Source organism: Ochotona princeps, chromosome 5 (assembly GCF_030435755.1).
Source record: "Ochotona princeps isolate mOchPri1 chromosome 5, mOchPri1.hap1, whole genome shotgun sequence".
NCBI classification, from domain to species: Eukaryota; Metazoa; Chordata; class Mammalia; order Lagomorpha; family Ochotonidae; genus Ochotona; species Ochotona princeps.
Window position 1 is genome coordinate 3,874,550 of NC_080836.1, and position 16,696 is coordinate 3,891,245.

Here is a 16,696-nt window from a genome sequence, read left to right on the forward strand (position 1 = left end):
AGTACAATACGTAGTTTACAGGGAAAAAAAGGTTCAGGCAGTAATCAGGTGGTACCTGGAGATACCCTGGACACAGAGAAGCTGCACTGATGGGACAGCAGTGTTGCAGTGGACCAAATAACCCAGCAGAGTTCTGCAAATGGTAACTCAGAACCTGGCAGTCCAGGCTCAGGTGATCCAGGCTCCGGCAATCTGTGTCCGGTGCCAGCCAGACATCCAGCAGTGGCCTCCACACAGCTCTTGTGACTGCCAGTTGGAAGCCTGGGTCCACTTGAGGAGCTCAGGAGGTGCGTGCAGTCTGGAACCTGCTAGCACCTGCAATTCTCTAGCAGTGTCCTGCCTGGTGCCATCTCGGGTAGCAGAGCAGCAAGTGTGGACCCCAAGTAAGGTTCAGAGTGGGCTTGTTAGTAGCTAATTGCACTGAGCTGAGCCCACAGCACCAGCCTTGCAGCCTGCAGGGTCTTTGTAGTCCCTGGAGCTGACGGCCTACAGCCCCCTGATCTTTGTTGGTGCCCCTATGGGCACCATCTTGGACACTGAGGCAAGTGCTCCAAACACTGATAAACTGCAAGAGGAGGAGTGGTTAACTGCATATGCACTAATTTAGCAGCTCTCAGATATCAGTGTCAAGGGACAAGACACTGTTACACTGAAGGGAGGACAGCTGAGCTGCCCAAGAACTAAGCTGGGGACAAAATCACCACCATCTTAAAGCACTGCTCAAGCTCTGCAGAAAAAACAGCCCCGAAAAGGCACGCCACCAACTCCACCCAAAATAACCCCAGGAAGTACTCAGTCTTATCGGCCAACAGGGAGTGACAAGACCAGTGCTGCTTACAAAATCAGTGCTGCCGAGAAAGCAATTATTCAGGACAATTATGTTTTCCAAATCCAGGGCAATGATTAAAAATTTAAAAAAATCAGCCTGTAGACCTGTAAGAAATACACCTTAGAGATGATTTCATGAACCAGGTTGGCAACTACAAAAGGTAAAAGAAGAGACAAAGGCACTATAAATGTTACTGAAGACTCTCCAGCAAAGAAGCAAAAGCTTCGCCCGCTCTCAGAGTTAACTGAGGAAGGCATTGAGAAAATGGGGGACACAGAACTCAGAAAACTTGTCTAAGGCTGCTTATCAACAATGAGAAGCACAAACAAGAGTTCCAAGAAGAAATAGCAATAATAAATCAAATCGAGGGTGATATATCAGAAATTAAGATCACAGTAGAGCAAATTAAAAATGCAGTGGAGAGTACCAACAATAGAATGAATGAGGCAGAAGAAAGAATTTGGGAATCAGAAGATATGTCCTGTCACCATGAAGACACAAACAAAAAGCTGTGTCAAGCTAAAAAAAGCATCCAAGAATTAAAAGATATGATTAAAAGGTCCAATGTAAGAGTCATGGGAGTTCCAGAAGGTGCAGAAAAGGTTGGGATTAAAGGTGTATTCAGTGAAATAATAAAGGAAAACTTCCCTAATCTGGCAAAGAATTGCACAACAATATATAGGAGGGCTACAGAACTCCCAACAGGTTTGATCAAAAACGAACTTCACCACAACACATGATCATCAAGCTCTCTTCAGTTGAACAAAAAGAAAAAAAAATCCTTAAATGTGCACGTGACAAAAATGAAGTGATATATCAAGGAATCCCAGTCAAACTCACAGCTGACCTTCCAGAGGAAACACTACAGGCCAGAAGAGAATGGACTGACATATTCCAGGTTCTAAATTCATGACTTCTTTATGGTTTCTTATGCTGTACGAAGCAGAACTGACTCACAGTGACAGATACAGCATGGCTCACGGAGCTAGGTACCATCTGAATAGTCACTGCAAGTTGGCAACCCCTGTTCACGCAAGATATTACCACAGAGAGGTGTTTTATGAAGGTCGGTAAGTGAGATGGGATTGGCATCCCACATAAAAGAAACTTGAATTCCGATGCAATATAAATTGATATACTGATCAACAGGCTTGCTCCCATCATCAGACTATTTTCCTAGGTATGATGATAAAAGCTCTTATCCATGATCAGCTCTTCAGTGAGTTTGGAAGTTGCTAAAATGCCAAAGTTCATCAGACCAGTAGCCATATTATGCACCACTCTACCCTACATGAGGTACTGGCTTCTAGTCTAGGCCTGGACATTGTCACTCTGATGTCATGGGAGGAGATTCTAACATCCCTAGCCCTTCCTTTCCTTCCTAGGCCTGTTTTCTACATTTCAGTGTAAATTTCTCTAACCTGTGGAGAATCATCGAAAACAAAGGCCAGAAATGTGCTTAGCATTCAGTTAGCTGCAGAGAGACAAGGCACACAATGAGGTGGCAGGAGGAGGAGTGAGAGAGGTGTTCACAGAATAGTGTGCTAGTGAATGTCAGGAAATGGACAGAGAGCAGTTCTGGGGCCCTGACAAAGCCCTTGCCTGAGGCTGCAGGGAGACAGGAGCTCCAAGTCCTCTCCTATATTTTTCTTAACTTCCCTAAATTAGGCCAATAAGTAACAGTGCAAGAATATGCAGGGGGGTTAGGGGCTAAGACATCCCTACAGGTTAGCTAATTTCTCAAAAACATATGGCAGCTTTTTTTATTATTAATTATTTTGCATTATGTGACAGTTTCATAGGCTCTGGGAATCCCTCCACCCCTCCCCCCCGGTGGATTCCTCCACCTTGATACAGTATCACAGTTCAAATTCAATCAAGATTCTTTCCTTGCAAACATATACCAAGCATAGAGTCCAGCTACTTATTGTCCAGATGGGTTGAACAGTTTCTTGGGTAGACCATTTCTGGTCCGAAGTTAGAGCTGGTAAAATATCATCCCAGTCAATTAAGAGTCCCAATATAACATCAACAGCAATTTGCAACATTATGGAATTGACATGGTTTTGAGTAACCAGTATGTTAAAAAAAAAAAAAAGCAAGTTCTTAACCACAACCTATGATTGACATTTCAATTTTAGTTTATATACAGGACCGGCTGCTATATACCTTAAAATGGCTATAAGGTACCATTCAGCTGTTTCGTGTCTATTTCATTTTAGTATTTAGCCATTTGTTGTGTTGAAGTATCAATTTGCTGATCTTGGCAGATTTTAGGATAATCTAGATTGGCTTGTAACTCTAACAAGACATTTGTCGACATTTAAGGTGCAGAATATTTTTTTGGGGGGGGGAGGAGGATGTGCAGGGAAATCCTCAACACCATGGTGAAGAGTGACTAATCTTCATGTCCCACCCAGCAAGGCATGAGCCAATCCACGCCAGCTCTTTCCTGTCAGATTCCAGGCTCTACTTTTTGTTGTTTGTGTATTTATTTTAGGTTTTTTTAGTTTGTATGATTGTTTGTTTGCTATGAGGGGTTTTCGAAGCAATCCCGATGGTCATTACAAGGGAGGGTGGGGGTCCAGAGTTGGAGCCAGGCTCGGACCAGAGAAAGCTCTCCTCCCTGGTCCCGGAGGACGTTTATCGTTCTTCTGTGCCTGCGGACCGCTCAGGGCTTCTGGTTGTCTTTCCAATGACGTTGGTTTCTGCGCGGTAGTGTTTGGACTTCTTCCATCCCCTGCGGAAGCTCCGGTTGGGGGTGCGTGACCTCAGAGTACTCGGCCTCCGAGTGCATCCAATTCCCTGTGGCCTCCTTAGCAGTGGAGTCCTTGTTGCTCATATTAATAGTTTGTGGTGAAGGTCTGGGAGTCTTCATGGTTGGGATCCAAGCTTCCTCCATGCCACCTGCTCCACTCTGGAGTGCCACCCTGCTCCACGCACATGACCTCCTGTTAAGAGGTTGTCAGGATCGCACCCGATTCCCGCCCCCCCATGCATTGGTATAGTAGTTTTACTGTTGTTTAGTGCCGCTTTGAGTCTGTTGTCTATGAATTACCAGATTTGATCTTGATAGGTTATATTGTAAGAACTAATAATTTCTTAAGAATAAGAGGTAAAACCCAACCTTTTGAAAGAGTAATTAGATAAGAAAAGAAAATTGTGCATGTCAAAACAGTGGAAATGGAGATTTGGGGTTAGTTCTAGTTCTTCATTTACAGGAGCTAGAGAGCTAAAGAAACTGGATCTGCAACCTCTTGAAACTGACTCCAACCTGTGGTTACTGAAGCAGGATCTATAGTCTGCAAACATGATCCATTGCTCTGTCCCAAACAAAATGAATCCCATCCTTGCTGCCTTGTCTACCTTCCTAAGAGGCAAGTAGAGGAATCAAAGGAGACTCTGGAAATGTTTTAAAAAGGAACTTGCAAACATTAAGGAAATCTTTTTTACTCCAAACAAGGTTCTTTGAGAAATGTATTCTTAGAGTACCTGGCCAGCAGGTATCCTATCAAAGTGTTCAAAGCTTATATCTGGGGGCATGCAAGATAATTCAAGAAGTATTTAGGAGTGTACAACATTCATTCTGCTGTTGAAATACAGCGTTGGTTAATGCTGCATGGTGCATTCTGCAATAAATTTTCTTCGCTTGCACTTGGCATTCACCTTTTGCAGGCTTCATAGAGTATTGAGATTAAGCATGAAGTCGTAGCAGTGGTCGAGACTGTCACAGATTGGAACCTTAGCAATGGGCTTTTCACTAAACATTTGACTGGCCTAAACTCTAGTCATAGTGCCCACTCTTTTTTAAAAAAAGGATTTTTTTTCCATCTGAAAGGTATATTTATAGAGAGGAGGCATGGATAGAAAAGTATCTTCAATCCATGGTTCATATCTCAATTGCTACACACCAGTAACTGAGCCAATGTGAATCAGGCCAAGGAGTTAGATGAGAAGTTGAACAGCTGGACTTGAACCAGTGCCCACATAGGATACCAGTGCCTCAGGCAAAAGCTTTACCCTACCATGCTGTAGGAGGACAAGTGATCAAATCTGTAGGAAAACAACGGATTAATGAGAGACACTGGGGAGACTCACCAGCATGCAGGAAAAGCCAGTTCCAATTCTGTGGTGAAGGTCCCAGGATCAGCTGATATGGAAATGAACAGGCAAGAAACTCCCTTGTCCCTGGGTTAGATAAGAGATCCAAGAGAGGTGCTTCCTCACTCAGGCAGGGGAATAGGAATTAATGGACTGAGGACAGGGACTTCTAGATGAACCAATTGTTTCTTAGGAAACTCCCTCTTGCTGATGAAAGATAAATTCCTCAAAGCATAATCCCTGAAGCCTACATGATCACCTGTCTTCAAAAGGTCTGATGCTGCTAATAAACTTCAGCTATTGACCATCAGCCATTTGTCTATGTGTTATTACGGCTGTATGCACGAAGTTCATCACTGCCAGACAGCCAACACTATGCCACAGTGCTTGCCCCATGCTCATTCCCATAGTTAAAAAGCTTCTGGCACAGGGTAGTACCCAACATGACTCATCCCAGTGGCAACAAACTTTCTGTAGGCAAGCATCATACACCAAACCAGTGTGCATAGGAGCAGCAGTTGTTGCAACTTATACTTAAACTCCGGTGACTATTACCACAACCCATAAGTCTGTTGTCAGTCAATTCTTACATCTCTGGGATATAACTTTAAAGTTATACAAGGCACGATGGTGGCCTCGTTTCACCAGATACTGCAAGAGGTTCACTCCCCACATTAGACAAAAGAGCTACCATTCAAAGTTGTGAGTTCAACATTACGATTGTCACATGCATCAGTTGACATGTCTGTGAATGCAACATCTGTGTGTAGAATAATATGGCAGCATCATGAGGATACTTTAAAACAGCTATGTCAGATAACTTTGTAAATGACAAAGATGGTATTTCAAACAACTGGATGTAATAAAATGAATGTTTATTTATAAAAGTAAAAAGTGAAAGCAGAGTACATTTACATTGTTCCACTCACAACATGCAAGAACGGAATGAATCTCAACGATTTTAGGAACACGGTGCCTGATAGTGATATTCCTTATGACATTTGCTGAGATTATTCTCAAGTTCTTGATTTTATTTCTGTAGGAAAATTATATTGTTTACTTAGTTAGGAGAGAAGCACACACATACAGAACTCCAAGCATTGTGGGGATTGTCAAGAACCACAGGAAGGTGGGTGGGACAAATGCTCCATTCTTTTTGCTTTTGTATTTTGTGTGTATGTGACCACAGAGGCAAAAGGGGAGGCGCTGCTCCTTCCTGCCAGACTACATCAGTACCTGAGGATTGGGGACAGCCACTTGATGATGCCTCAGGCTCCAATGCATGGCAGAATGTCTGAGAGTATTACTTGAGTGATTCTGATAGTTCTCAGACTTTGCTTCTTTGTATAAGACTTGGTAAAATATCTGCCCAAGGTGTAAAGGCTGACCAAGTTCACCACAGTGCATCCACAGACTCAGAAATTGACTGAAAAGCTTGGTCGGGAGAGTTGTCCAGCTTGTTCTGCTTTCCATCCTCTGCTAGTGAAGATAACCTGGCTGTCACTGCATAGGCATCAGCAACTATGAAGAACCACTCCCAATGTGTGCACTCAAGGTAGGACCACATAGCTTATGACGTTTTTCTGTGTCTAGATTTTGAGTTCAGCAATCAACTGAGGAGGCCCCATTAGAGCTCACTTGCTATGACCTCAGATTTGGCACTTGTGCGCACCAGCCAGTGCAGGGTCAGCGTCAGTCTGTCAGCCACGCCAGCCAATGCACTTTTTGGTGAATGCAGCTGCTTAATTCTTGTTGAAATTATCAAGGTGTTTTTCCACATCCATTGTACATTTACAGGGTTTTCTAACTGTAGTATTGCTACTGCTCATTTCATGCACTATGTAACTTTTGATAGAGAGCAGGCTTATCATTCTTAATTGTTCTTTAGACATGATGTAGAACTTCTCAGGTCTGTAAACTCCACAGAAGACTGACTTCAGAAAAGAGATATTTCAATCAATACAGTGATTTACGTTCCTTTCTGTGAATCTCTTCATGTCTATTACATTGTAGTAATGACAATATTTTAATTGCACTCAAAACCTCCTTTATGGGTGAATATTTTCACACGTGTTCAGGCATGAAAAAGTAAACATGTGTTTTACACCAAATATATAAGTTTCAACTTGTGAATTTGTTGATTTGCGATGAGAGTTGCCTCTGGGCAAAAGGCATTTTTAAACGACTTATATTCAAAAGGTTTGTTCCCTGTTTGAATTATCTCCTGTGTCAAGAGGCTTGACTTCCACCTGTATACTTTCCCACATTCACCACATTCATAAGGTTTCACCCCTTGTGTGAATTTTCTGATGGCTCATGAGGTTTGACCTCGACAGAAATGCTCTCTGACACTCATTAAATTCCTAAGGCTACACCCCATTGTGAATTGTCTGATGAGTCCTGAGGTTTGGCCTCCTGCTAAAGGCTTTCCCACACTCATTACATTCATAGCGTTTCAGTCCAGTGTGAACTGTCTGATGACGCATGAGGTCTGATCTCCTGCTAAATGCTTTCCCACACTCATTACATTCATACTGTTTCAGTCCAGTGTGAACTCTCTGATGACGCATGAGGTCTGATCTCCACCTAAATGTTTTCCCACACTCATTACATTCATAGCGTTTCAGTCCAGTGTGAACTGTCTGATGACGCATGAGGTGTGACTTCCTGCTAAATGTTTTCCCACACTCTTTACATTCATGAGCTCTCACACCTGTGTGAATTATCTGATGACACATGAGGTTTGACCTCGTACTAAAGGCTTTCCCACACTCATTACATTCATGAGGCTTCACACCTGTGTGGATTTTCTGATGACACATGAGGTTTGAACGCCTGCTAAATGTTTTCCCACACTCATTACATTCATAAGGCTTCACACCTGTGTGAATTATCTGATGACACATGAGGTTTGACCTCCTGCTAAATGTTTTCCCACACTCTTTACATTCATGAGCTCTCACACCTGTGTGAATTATCTGATGACGCATTAGGTGTGACCTCCTGCGAAAGGCTTTACCACACTCATTACATTCATGAGGCTTCACACCTGTGTGAATTTTCTGATGACACATGAGGTTTGACCTCCTGCTAAAGGCTTTTCCACACTCATTACATTCATGAGGCTTCACACCTGTGTGAATTCTCTGATGACACATGAGGTTTGAACGCCTGCTAAATGTTTTCCCACACTCTTTACATTCATGAGGCTTCACACCTGTGTGAATTCTCTGATGTTTGCTAAGACTAGACCTCAGGTAAAATACTATTCCACACACTTTACATTCACTTTTCTCTCTTGTGTGGATTCTCTTATGTTTAATGAGGTGTGACTTCTGGTGAAAAGCCTTTCTGCACTCATTACATTGATAAGGTTTCTCCCTTGTGTGGATTCTCTGATGCCTAATGAGATATGACCTCTGGCTAAATACTTTTCCACATACATTACATTTGCAAGTTTTTTCACCAGTGTGGATTCTCTGATGTGAAATGAGGTAGGACTTGGAGGAAAATACTTTCTCACACATGCTGCGTTCATAACTTTTCTTGCCTTTGTGTACTCTCTGATGTGCATCGAGGATTGAGTTTCCATGAAAGCCGTTTCCAGGCTCATTGCTTTCATATGGCTTTTCTGCAGTGCAAAATAACTGATCTCTAATGAGTTCTGACTTCTGATCAAGGTGTTTTTCACATCCATTGCAAAAATAGAGATTTTCACCTATGTCATTTTTCTGTTTGGTGGGAATGCAAGATTGAGAGCTCAAAGAGTTTTTACAGTTGACACATGTATACTGGTTTTTTGCTGCGTGCATTATATGACTTAGTTTAAGATCTCTTTCGTATATAAAGGACCTTTCGTTCTTACAATGCTCATGGGATTTCTCTCTCAAGTGTGATTGCTGATGCTTGCCAAAGGAAGAATTGCTATGGAACTTTTCCTTTCCAACCTGAATTGTCCCCACACTAGCAGGTGGCTTGTCACAGGAATGTTTGTGGTTAACTCCTTCACACATAGAGAATAGCTTGTTCCTGCTGCAAGTCTTCCCTTTTCCACTGTGCTCTAGACACTGCTGAGCATTGTGCACTTTGGCATGCTCACTAAGATGCTCACTGAGATGCTCCCTGCACTGAAGGTTGTCCTCAGGCGTATTAAAGCCTTCATGTGTTTTCTGAAATGCCATCTCTTCAGCTTTCCTGGGAAAAACAGTTAGAAATAAATTATATTCCTCAAGGGTTTTTTTCATACAATCTCCAATTTATATGTTCAGTATCATATGGCCAAAGCTTAAAGTACACAACTTTGTCAATGCAACTGTCTTTTGTTAATATATGTTATATATGTAATATATAATTTGACATATATAATATATAAGGATATAATTAAAACTTGCCTGAAGGATTTTTCTTGACTTTGATTATTGGCACCAAGGAGCTCCTCCTTTTTGTAAGAATCTGAAAACAAGGGATCAGAACAACTCTATGCATGGATAACGTGTAAGTATTTTTCAAGTGTTCATGTAAACAAATGGCAATTCTTGACCATCTAACCAAAATCAGGAATGAGAATTCAGACTCATCAAAGTAAAAGAAAGCTGTAGATTTCTCAAGATGGCCAACAGTGGTACACTGAAGTGAGTGAAATAAGAAAGAATAGTGTACCAGTAAGATCTCATTTGTATTTGAGAATGAAATTAAACACTGCTATAGCAATGAGAAACTAGAAGAATATGCCAGCATGAAACCAGCTCTAGAAAATCTCCTTTGACATGTCCTAAACCTAGAAAGAAACGATGCAGACCATATGCAAAGATGGTAAATGGGAAGACCCCCTCACTGAAGTCCACAAAAGGAAAGAAAATTAAACAGATATCAACACATGCAAATACACACACACACACACACACACACACACACATACACACAGGCAGGTCAACATCACAACCTCTCAGTATTCACTCTAGACACAAATGGCCTAAATTTATTAATCAAAAGACATAGACTAATTGAATCAACAAACAGGACCCAATTATCTAAGAAACTGAAAGTGAAGGGATGGAAAATGATATTTCACATCAATGGATGAGAACAAAATGGCTGGTGTAGCTTTTATGATTTCTGATGATAGAGATTTCAACATGACAAATACCCAAAGAGGCAGAGATGGGCACGTCATAATGTTGAAGGGAAACATCCATCAGGAAGTGATTACCATTATAAATGGGTATGTGCCAAACACAAGGACATACAGCAGCTATGTGAAGCAATTACTGAAGGTCCTGGCAGGGGGCAGGCACATAGATGCAAAGATGACTATCTTTGGAGACCACAACACCACATTTACACCAATAGATCAACAAGACAGAAACTCAATAGAGAAACAAAAGCACTCACACAGAGAATAGAACAAATGAACCTACTAGATATTTAGAACCTTACACTCTACGGACACACAATATACACTTTTCTCATCAGTGCATGGCACCTTCTGCAGAATTAACCACATGATAGGGCATGAAACAAGTCTCACTAACATCAAAATAATTAGAATCGTACCATGCACCTTCTCTTGATTTCTTCTACCTGATTTCCAGTTTCACACCATGGAATGAAACTGGAAATCAGTAAATCAAAATGCCCCAGGAAATACATAACATAGCGATAAACACTGCAACCATTAAGAACATAATTAGAAATTACTACAAACAACTGTACTTCAACAAATCAGAGGTCCACCAGGAAATGGAAAGGTTCTTGGACTCCCACCACCTACCAAAACTTAGCCAGCAGGTAACAGAATACTGGAATAAACCTAAAACAGAGGCAGAGATTGTATCTGTGATTAAAGATCTCCTAAAAAAGAAAAAAAACAGACCCAGATGGCTTCACTGAAGAATTCTATAAAACATTCTAAGCAGAGCTAACTTCAATCCTCTACAAACTCTTCAAAATGATACAAAAGGAAGCAACCCTTCCAAACTCTTTCTATTAAGCCAACATCACCTTAATAACAAAACCGGATTGAGAATTAACAGAGAAGGAAAACTACAGACCGATCTCCCTGGTGAATATTGATGCTGAGATTCTCACGAAATTCTAGCCAATAGAATTAAAAAAAAAAATCAGACAAATCATTCATCTGGATCAAGTAGAATTCATCCTGGGAATGCAAGGATGGTTCAACATTCGTAAACCCATAAAAGTAATACAACACATCCAACAACTGAAGCACACACCAAAAAAAACCCCATACAATATTATCAAAAGATGCTGAAAAAGCTTTTGGCAAAATCCAACACCACTTCATGCTAGAAACGCTAACCAAGGGAAGCATAGAAGGAACAATCCACAACATAATCAGAAAAACCCAATGCCAGCATCATACTGAATGGGGATAAATTTGGAACCCTTCCCACTGAGATCTAGAACAAGACAAAATGTCCACTATCACCACTGCTATTCAACATATTATTAGAAGTACTTGCAAAGGCTGTAAGACAAGAAAAAGAAATCAAGAGAATTCAAATGGAAAACAAAGCAGTCAAGCTATCACTATTAGCAGATGGCATGGTCATATACATAGAAGAACAAAGAGACTCAATACAGAGACTGCTAGAACTTACACAAGAGTTTGGTAGAGTGGCAGGGTACAAAATAAATGAACAAAAATCAACAGCAATAGTGTATGCTAACAGCCCCAAGATGGAAAAAGAGCTAACCAGCAAGGTACCTTGCACAATGACAAAGAAGAAAACGAAGTGTCTAGGAATAAACCTAACCAAAAATTGTAGAAGAACTCTTTGAAGAAAACTACAAAAAACAAACCAAAACAAAACTCAAAACATAAAAGGAAGAAGATTTCAGAAATTGGAGACACATACCATATTCCTGGATGGGTAAAATCAATATCATCAAAATGTCCATGCTACCAAAAGTAATATACATATTCAACGCAATCCCAATCAAATTGACCAAAACATTCTTTATACAACTGGAAAAAAATGATACAAGGGTACATGTGGAAACACAAAAAAACTGCAAATAGCTTGAACCATCCTGAAGAATTAGAAGTTAACAGAGGAAATCACAGTCTCAGACCTCTGGATATGCTACAGGGCTGTGGTTATTAAAACAACCAGGTACTGGCACAAAGATAGAGAGGAGGATCAATGGAGTAAAATAGAAGCAACAGAAGAGAACCCACACAGATAGAGCCAAATAATCTTTGACAAAAAAAAGATGACAATAAGGGAAATTGGAAGGTGTCTTCCATAAAGTCTGTTGGGACAATTGGTTCATAGCCTGCAGAAACAAGAAGTTAGACCCACATATTTCACCATACACTAAGATCAAATCTAAATGGATAAAGATCTAAACCTACATCCAGAAACCTTCAAAACTTTGGAAGAGAATGTTGGAAACACCCTGCAACATTTAGGTGTAGTCCCTGACTTTCTAAAACAATTACCAATGGTATAGCAATCAAGATCAAAAGAAACAAATGGGACTACATCAAACTAAGAAGCTTCTATACAACAAAAGAAACAATCAACAAAGTAAAAAAAAAAAAACAATCCACAGAATGGGAGAAGATCTTTGCACACTACATATGAGATAAGGGACCAATCTGCAGAATATATACAGAATAACCAAAACAAACAAACCACTCAAGAAATGGAAACAGGAAATGGGCAGACATTTTACAAAGGAACAAAGCCAAATGGCAAACAAACATATGAAAAAATGCTCAAGCTCTCTGGCAATAAGGGAAATCCAAATGAAGACATCACTGAGGGACCACCTAACGCCAGTGAGAATGGCTCACATATGAAAAACCAACAACAATACCTGCTGACAAGGATGTGGGGAAAAGGGAACCCTTCTCCACTGCTGGTAGGAATGCAGGCTGGTGCAGCCTCTATGCAAATCAGTGTGAGAACACTTAAACAAATGAAACTTTACATACCATATGATCCAGCAAAAGCACTTCTAGGAATATCCCAAACACCTGTTGCACGAGAAACCAACATGCACCCCTATGTTCATAGCAGCTCAATCAATAATTGCAAAACCTTGGAAGCAACCAAAATGGCCATCAACAGATGTCTTGATAAGAAAGCCATGGTTCATCTACTCCATGGAATACTACTCAGCTATCTAAAAAAAGATGAAATGCATTTCTTCATGGTCAAATGGTTCCATCTGGAATCCATTATGCTAATGGAAATGAGCCAACCCCAAAAGGCTAGATACCACATGTTTGCCTTAATTTAAGATGAAATGATGTCAATAGTGAAAATAGTACCTGTAAATTGTAAAATTATTACACCATCAAACAGCCTGTATCACACAAAATAAGATATTGTGATGATCCAAAGAACCAATAATCAATGAGAGACAACTACCTGTGAACTACATTAGAGAACTGAAAAGCATAATATGCTTTTAACACCCTATGTTATTCAGCAATGGGTCGTGAGAGCAGAGAAATCTTATACCTTTGAGTTTCTGAGGAAGAAGTCAAGTATTATCTGTCAAGATTGCAACAGGTAACTTATAGACAGCACACTCAAATCTGCATTAGACATCAGCAAAAATTATAAAGACATACAGTGGGACCCAAGAGCATTCTGACAGCCTCTTAACAGGAGGTCCTATGCACAGAGCAGTTGGGGACCCCAGAGAGTAACAGGAGAACAGGAGGAGGCTTGTATCCTAATCCCAGAAATAACCAGTACCTCACCAAGGACTCTCAGGATGGGCACCAAGGACTCTATCCCAACTGCCAAGGAGATCATAGGGAACTGAAGTGCCCTCATAGGCTGAGACCTCTGAGGTCAACCATTTTTTATCAGATCTCCCACGTGGGATGGAAGAAGCCCAGAACCCTCCTCATGGGGCCTAATGTCATAGGAACAACAGCCAGGAGCCCTGAGAGGTCCTCAGAAACAGAAGAACAGTCAACATCCTCCGGGACTCAGGAGAGGAGCTTTCTGTGCTCCTCTCCTTACTTAGTTCCAACTTTGACTCCCAGCCCTCTCTAGAAATCACCATCAGAGTGCTCCGTAGCCCCCAAAATAAGATCACATAAACAGGCAGAGACCAGTAAGGAAAGCTTAAAACAGACAGGAAAATGTCAAATTGGACTACAGTATACCTTACTTGGTAGGAAACAAAGATACTCCTTACTAAGGTATTGAAGATTTCTCTGTGCACCCATTCTAAAACTGTGCTGTTTCTCAACCATTAAAATATGGCTTGTTAGTTATAAGCCTATTTGGATTATCCTAAAATTTGTGAAGTTCAGTAAATTCACGCTTGAATTCTATAAGCTGCTAAACATAAAAATGAAAATAGACAAGACAGCTGATTAGCATCCTATAACCATTTTCAGGTTTATAGCAGCAGGTTGTATCTATGCTGAAATTGAAATGTCAAGGAATTAGTTACAGGATATGGTTAAAAACTTGTGTTTTCTAGCATATTGGTCACTAAATACCATGTTAAGTAACCTCATGATGTTGTTAATTTTCATGTTTCTTCCTGTTGTTGGATTTGTATAGTGGCTTTTCATTGGAGGGGATGATATTCTGCCAGTTCTACTTTTAGACCAAGGATGGTCTCCCAATGAAATTGTTGAATTTATCTGGAAAATGACATGTTGGACCCTCTGCATGGTCCATGACCTCAATGAAGGAATCATGACTGGTTGTGATCTGTACTACTGTAACAATATGTAGGAATTCAATATGGGCAGAGGGTTTGTGGAGGGGAGAATCACAGAGCCTATGGAACTGTGACAAAAAAGGAAATTAAAAAAAAAACAATTAGTGAGAAGTCCAACCGATATTTACTGAGGTAAGTGTCAGCCCCCATGCCCTGTTATGTGCTGAGTTACCTGAAAGTGACTGGTTTAGAGATTTTTCCACTGTCCATGGCAATACTCCTTGCTCCAACTTGAAGATCACATCAGGCTTGGTAATTGAATAGCCTGTTAAGGGAAAATAATACTAGATTTTGTAAAAAATAAATAAATAAATAAATAACCTCAGATTTAAAGGTGAAAAGCTTAATCACAGGTTCTTTGCCATAAAGGACAACTATGATTTATTTCCTGTAGGCTTGATATTCATATTCTTAATAAGCTCAAATACTAGTCTCATCAAGCAGTAAACTTTACAAATTATTTTTTGATCAAGTAAGAAGAAAGTATTCTCCTTGGGCATGACAGATTTCACTCACCCACGGACAGCAGATTGCTATAGGTCTCAAGCATCACATCCCTGTACAGGGTCCTCTGGGCACTGTCCATGTGCCGCCATTCCTCCAGGGACAAGTCCACAGCCACATCTTCAAATGACAGCAACACCTATAATAGCAAGTGGATAACTCAGCAAATCAATAAAATACATAGCAAAAATAAATATAATAGGAAAATATAGTTCAGCTCCAGATAACTAAACAGAAAGAATGAGAGTGAATTCTTCTGTGAATAATTTGATTTTCATCTTTTGTGGCACAACCTACTTTGCATTCTGTATGGTAACATAGGACAAAATTGAAATGCAAATATCTTATGCTTTATTAATTTTGCAATTCCAAATCTAGAACACAATTTCATTATCATTAGGTAACTCATACTTTTATTTAATGATTCTGAAATGCTTGTACTGTGTAATTTAGAGGTGTAGGTATGAACACATGATCTATATAACATGCTAGGTAAGGAAGACACATGTTTGATATTACGATAGTAAGAAAAATGAATGATTCATGAAGATTATTTGCTCAAATATTCTGAGATTTAAAAATTATAAAGTAATATTAATAAATTTCAAATTTCTTTCTCCAACTTGGGCAGATGGAATATTGGAAATATTGTTTAAACTAAACTTGCATAAATGAATAAATATTATCTAAGGCTCATATTGGAATTAATGATCTCATAACTGTTTATAATTTTTTTATTTTTTCTTTAACCTTTGAGGATATACAGATTAGAATTCTTTCTACTTGTTTTACTTTTTTTCCCCACAGAGCTTTTATGGGTATGCATGTGTTGCATCCCTAGAGAAAGAATCCCAGGAATTTCCTTCCTATATGTTGTTTTGCTTCATCATGTTCTATGATGTCAGCTGAGGTTGTCACTACAATGAAACAAAACTGGCAGGATGGAAGCAGAATACTCTTCCAATTTTCTAGATCTTTCAGCTGCCTCTCAAGTCTGGGGATGATCACTCCACACTTGCGTAACCTGAGTGTGAGGTTCACAATCTTCCCAGTTCTGTGATCATCAATGATCTCATACTCATCCTTGTGCCCATGCTTCATCATCACGGTGAGGAAGCAGATGATGACCTGGGAACAATGCCTGACGAGAACATATTCACCATACTTCTTGGCATTGTGGAGGCTTTCCAGGACTTTTTCTGTCTTTTTGAAACAATTAACCAAGTCTCAGCTAGTCATAGCCTGCCAATTGTCGGAAAATAAGGCAGATACCCAGCTGTAGCCCATCAAGTTGTTTCTGCACATATTTCGTTTTTTATCATTTAAAAAATAAGTGCTTACCTGGCTTTTATTTTATTTACATATTTGTTTGTTTGGAGAATAACACAATATATAGCAACATGCCTGTCTGTATATGTCTCCTCTTTTGGTGTTTCAACTTATAAACAAATGAAAAACAAAGCTTAAAAAAATGTTTATGTTGCAGATTCTGTTTTCCATACATTCCTGTAGCAGATCATGAATATAATACAGCCCAAA

The 16,696-nt window shown here is 40.0% G+C and overlaps 1 protein-coding gene across 1 annotated transcript; it reads right to left on the minus strand.

Moving 5' to 3' along the window:
• Nucleotides 1–7,031: 7,031 nt before the first annotated feature.
• Nucleotides 7,032–16,261, minus strand: LOC131480282 (zinc finger protein 260-like). Its single transcript, XM_058664167.1, is given in 5 exon segments — nucleotides 7,032–7,223; nucleotides 7,225–9,124; nucleotides 9,322–9,382; nucleotides 15,170–15,277; nucleotides 16,114–16,261. Coding segments are annotated over 5 exon segments (2,409 nt in total).
• Between the last annotated feature and the right edge of the window lie 435 nt (nucleotides 16,262–16,696).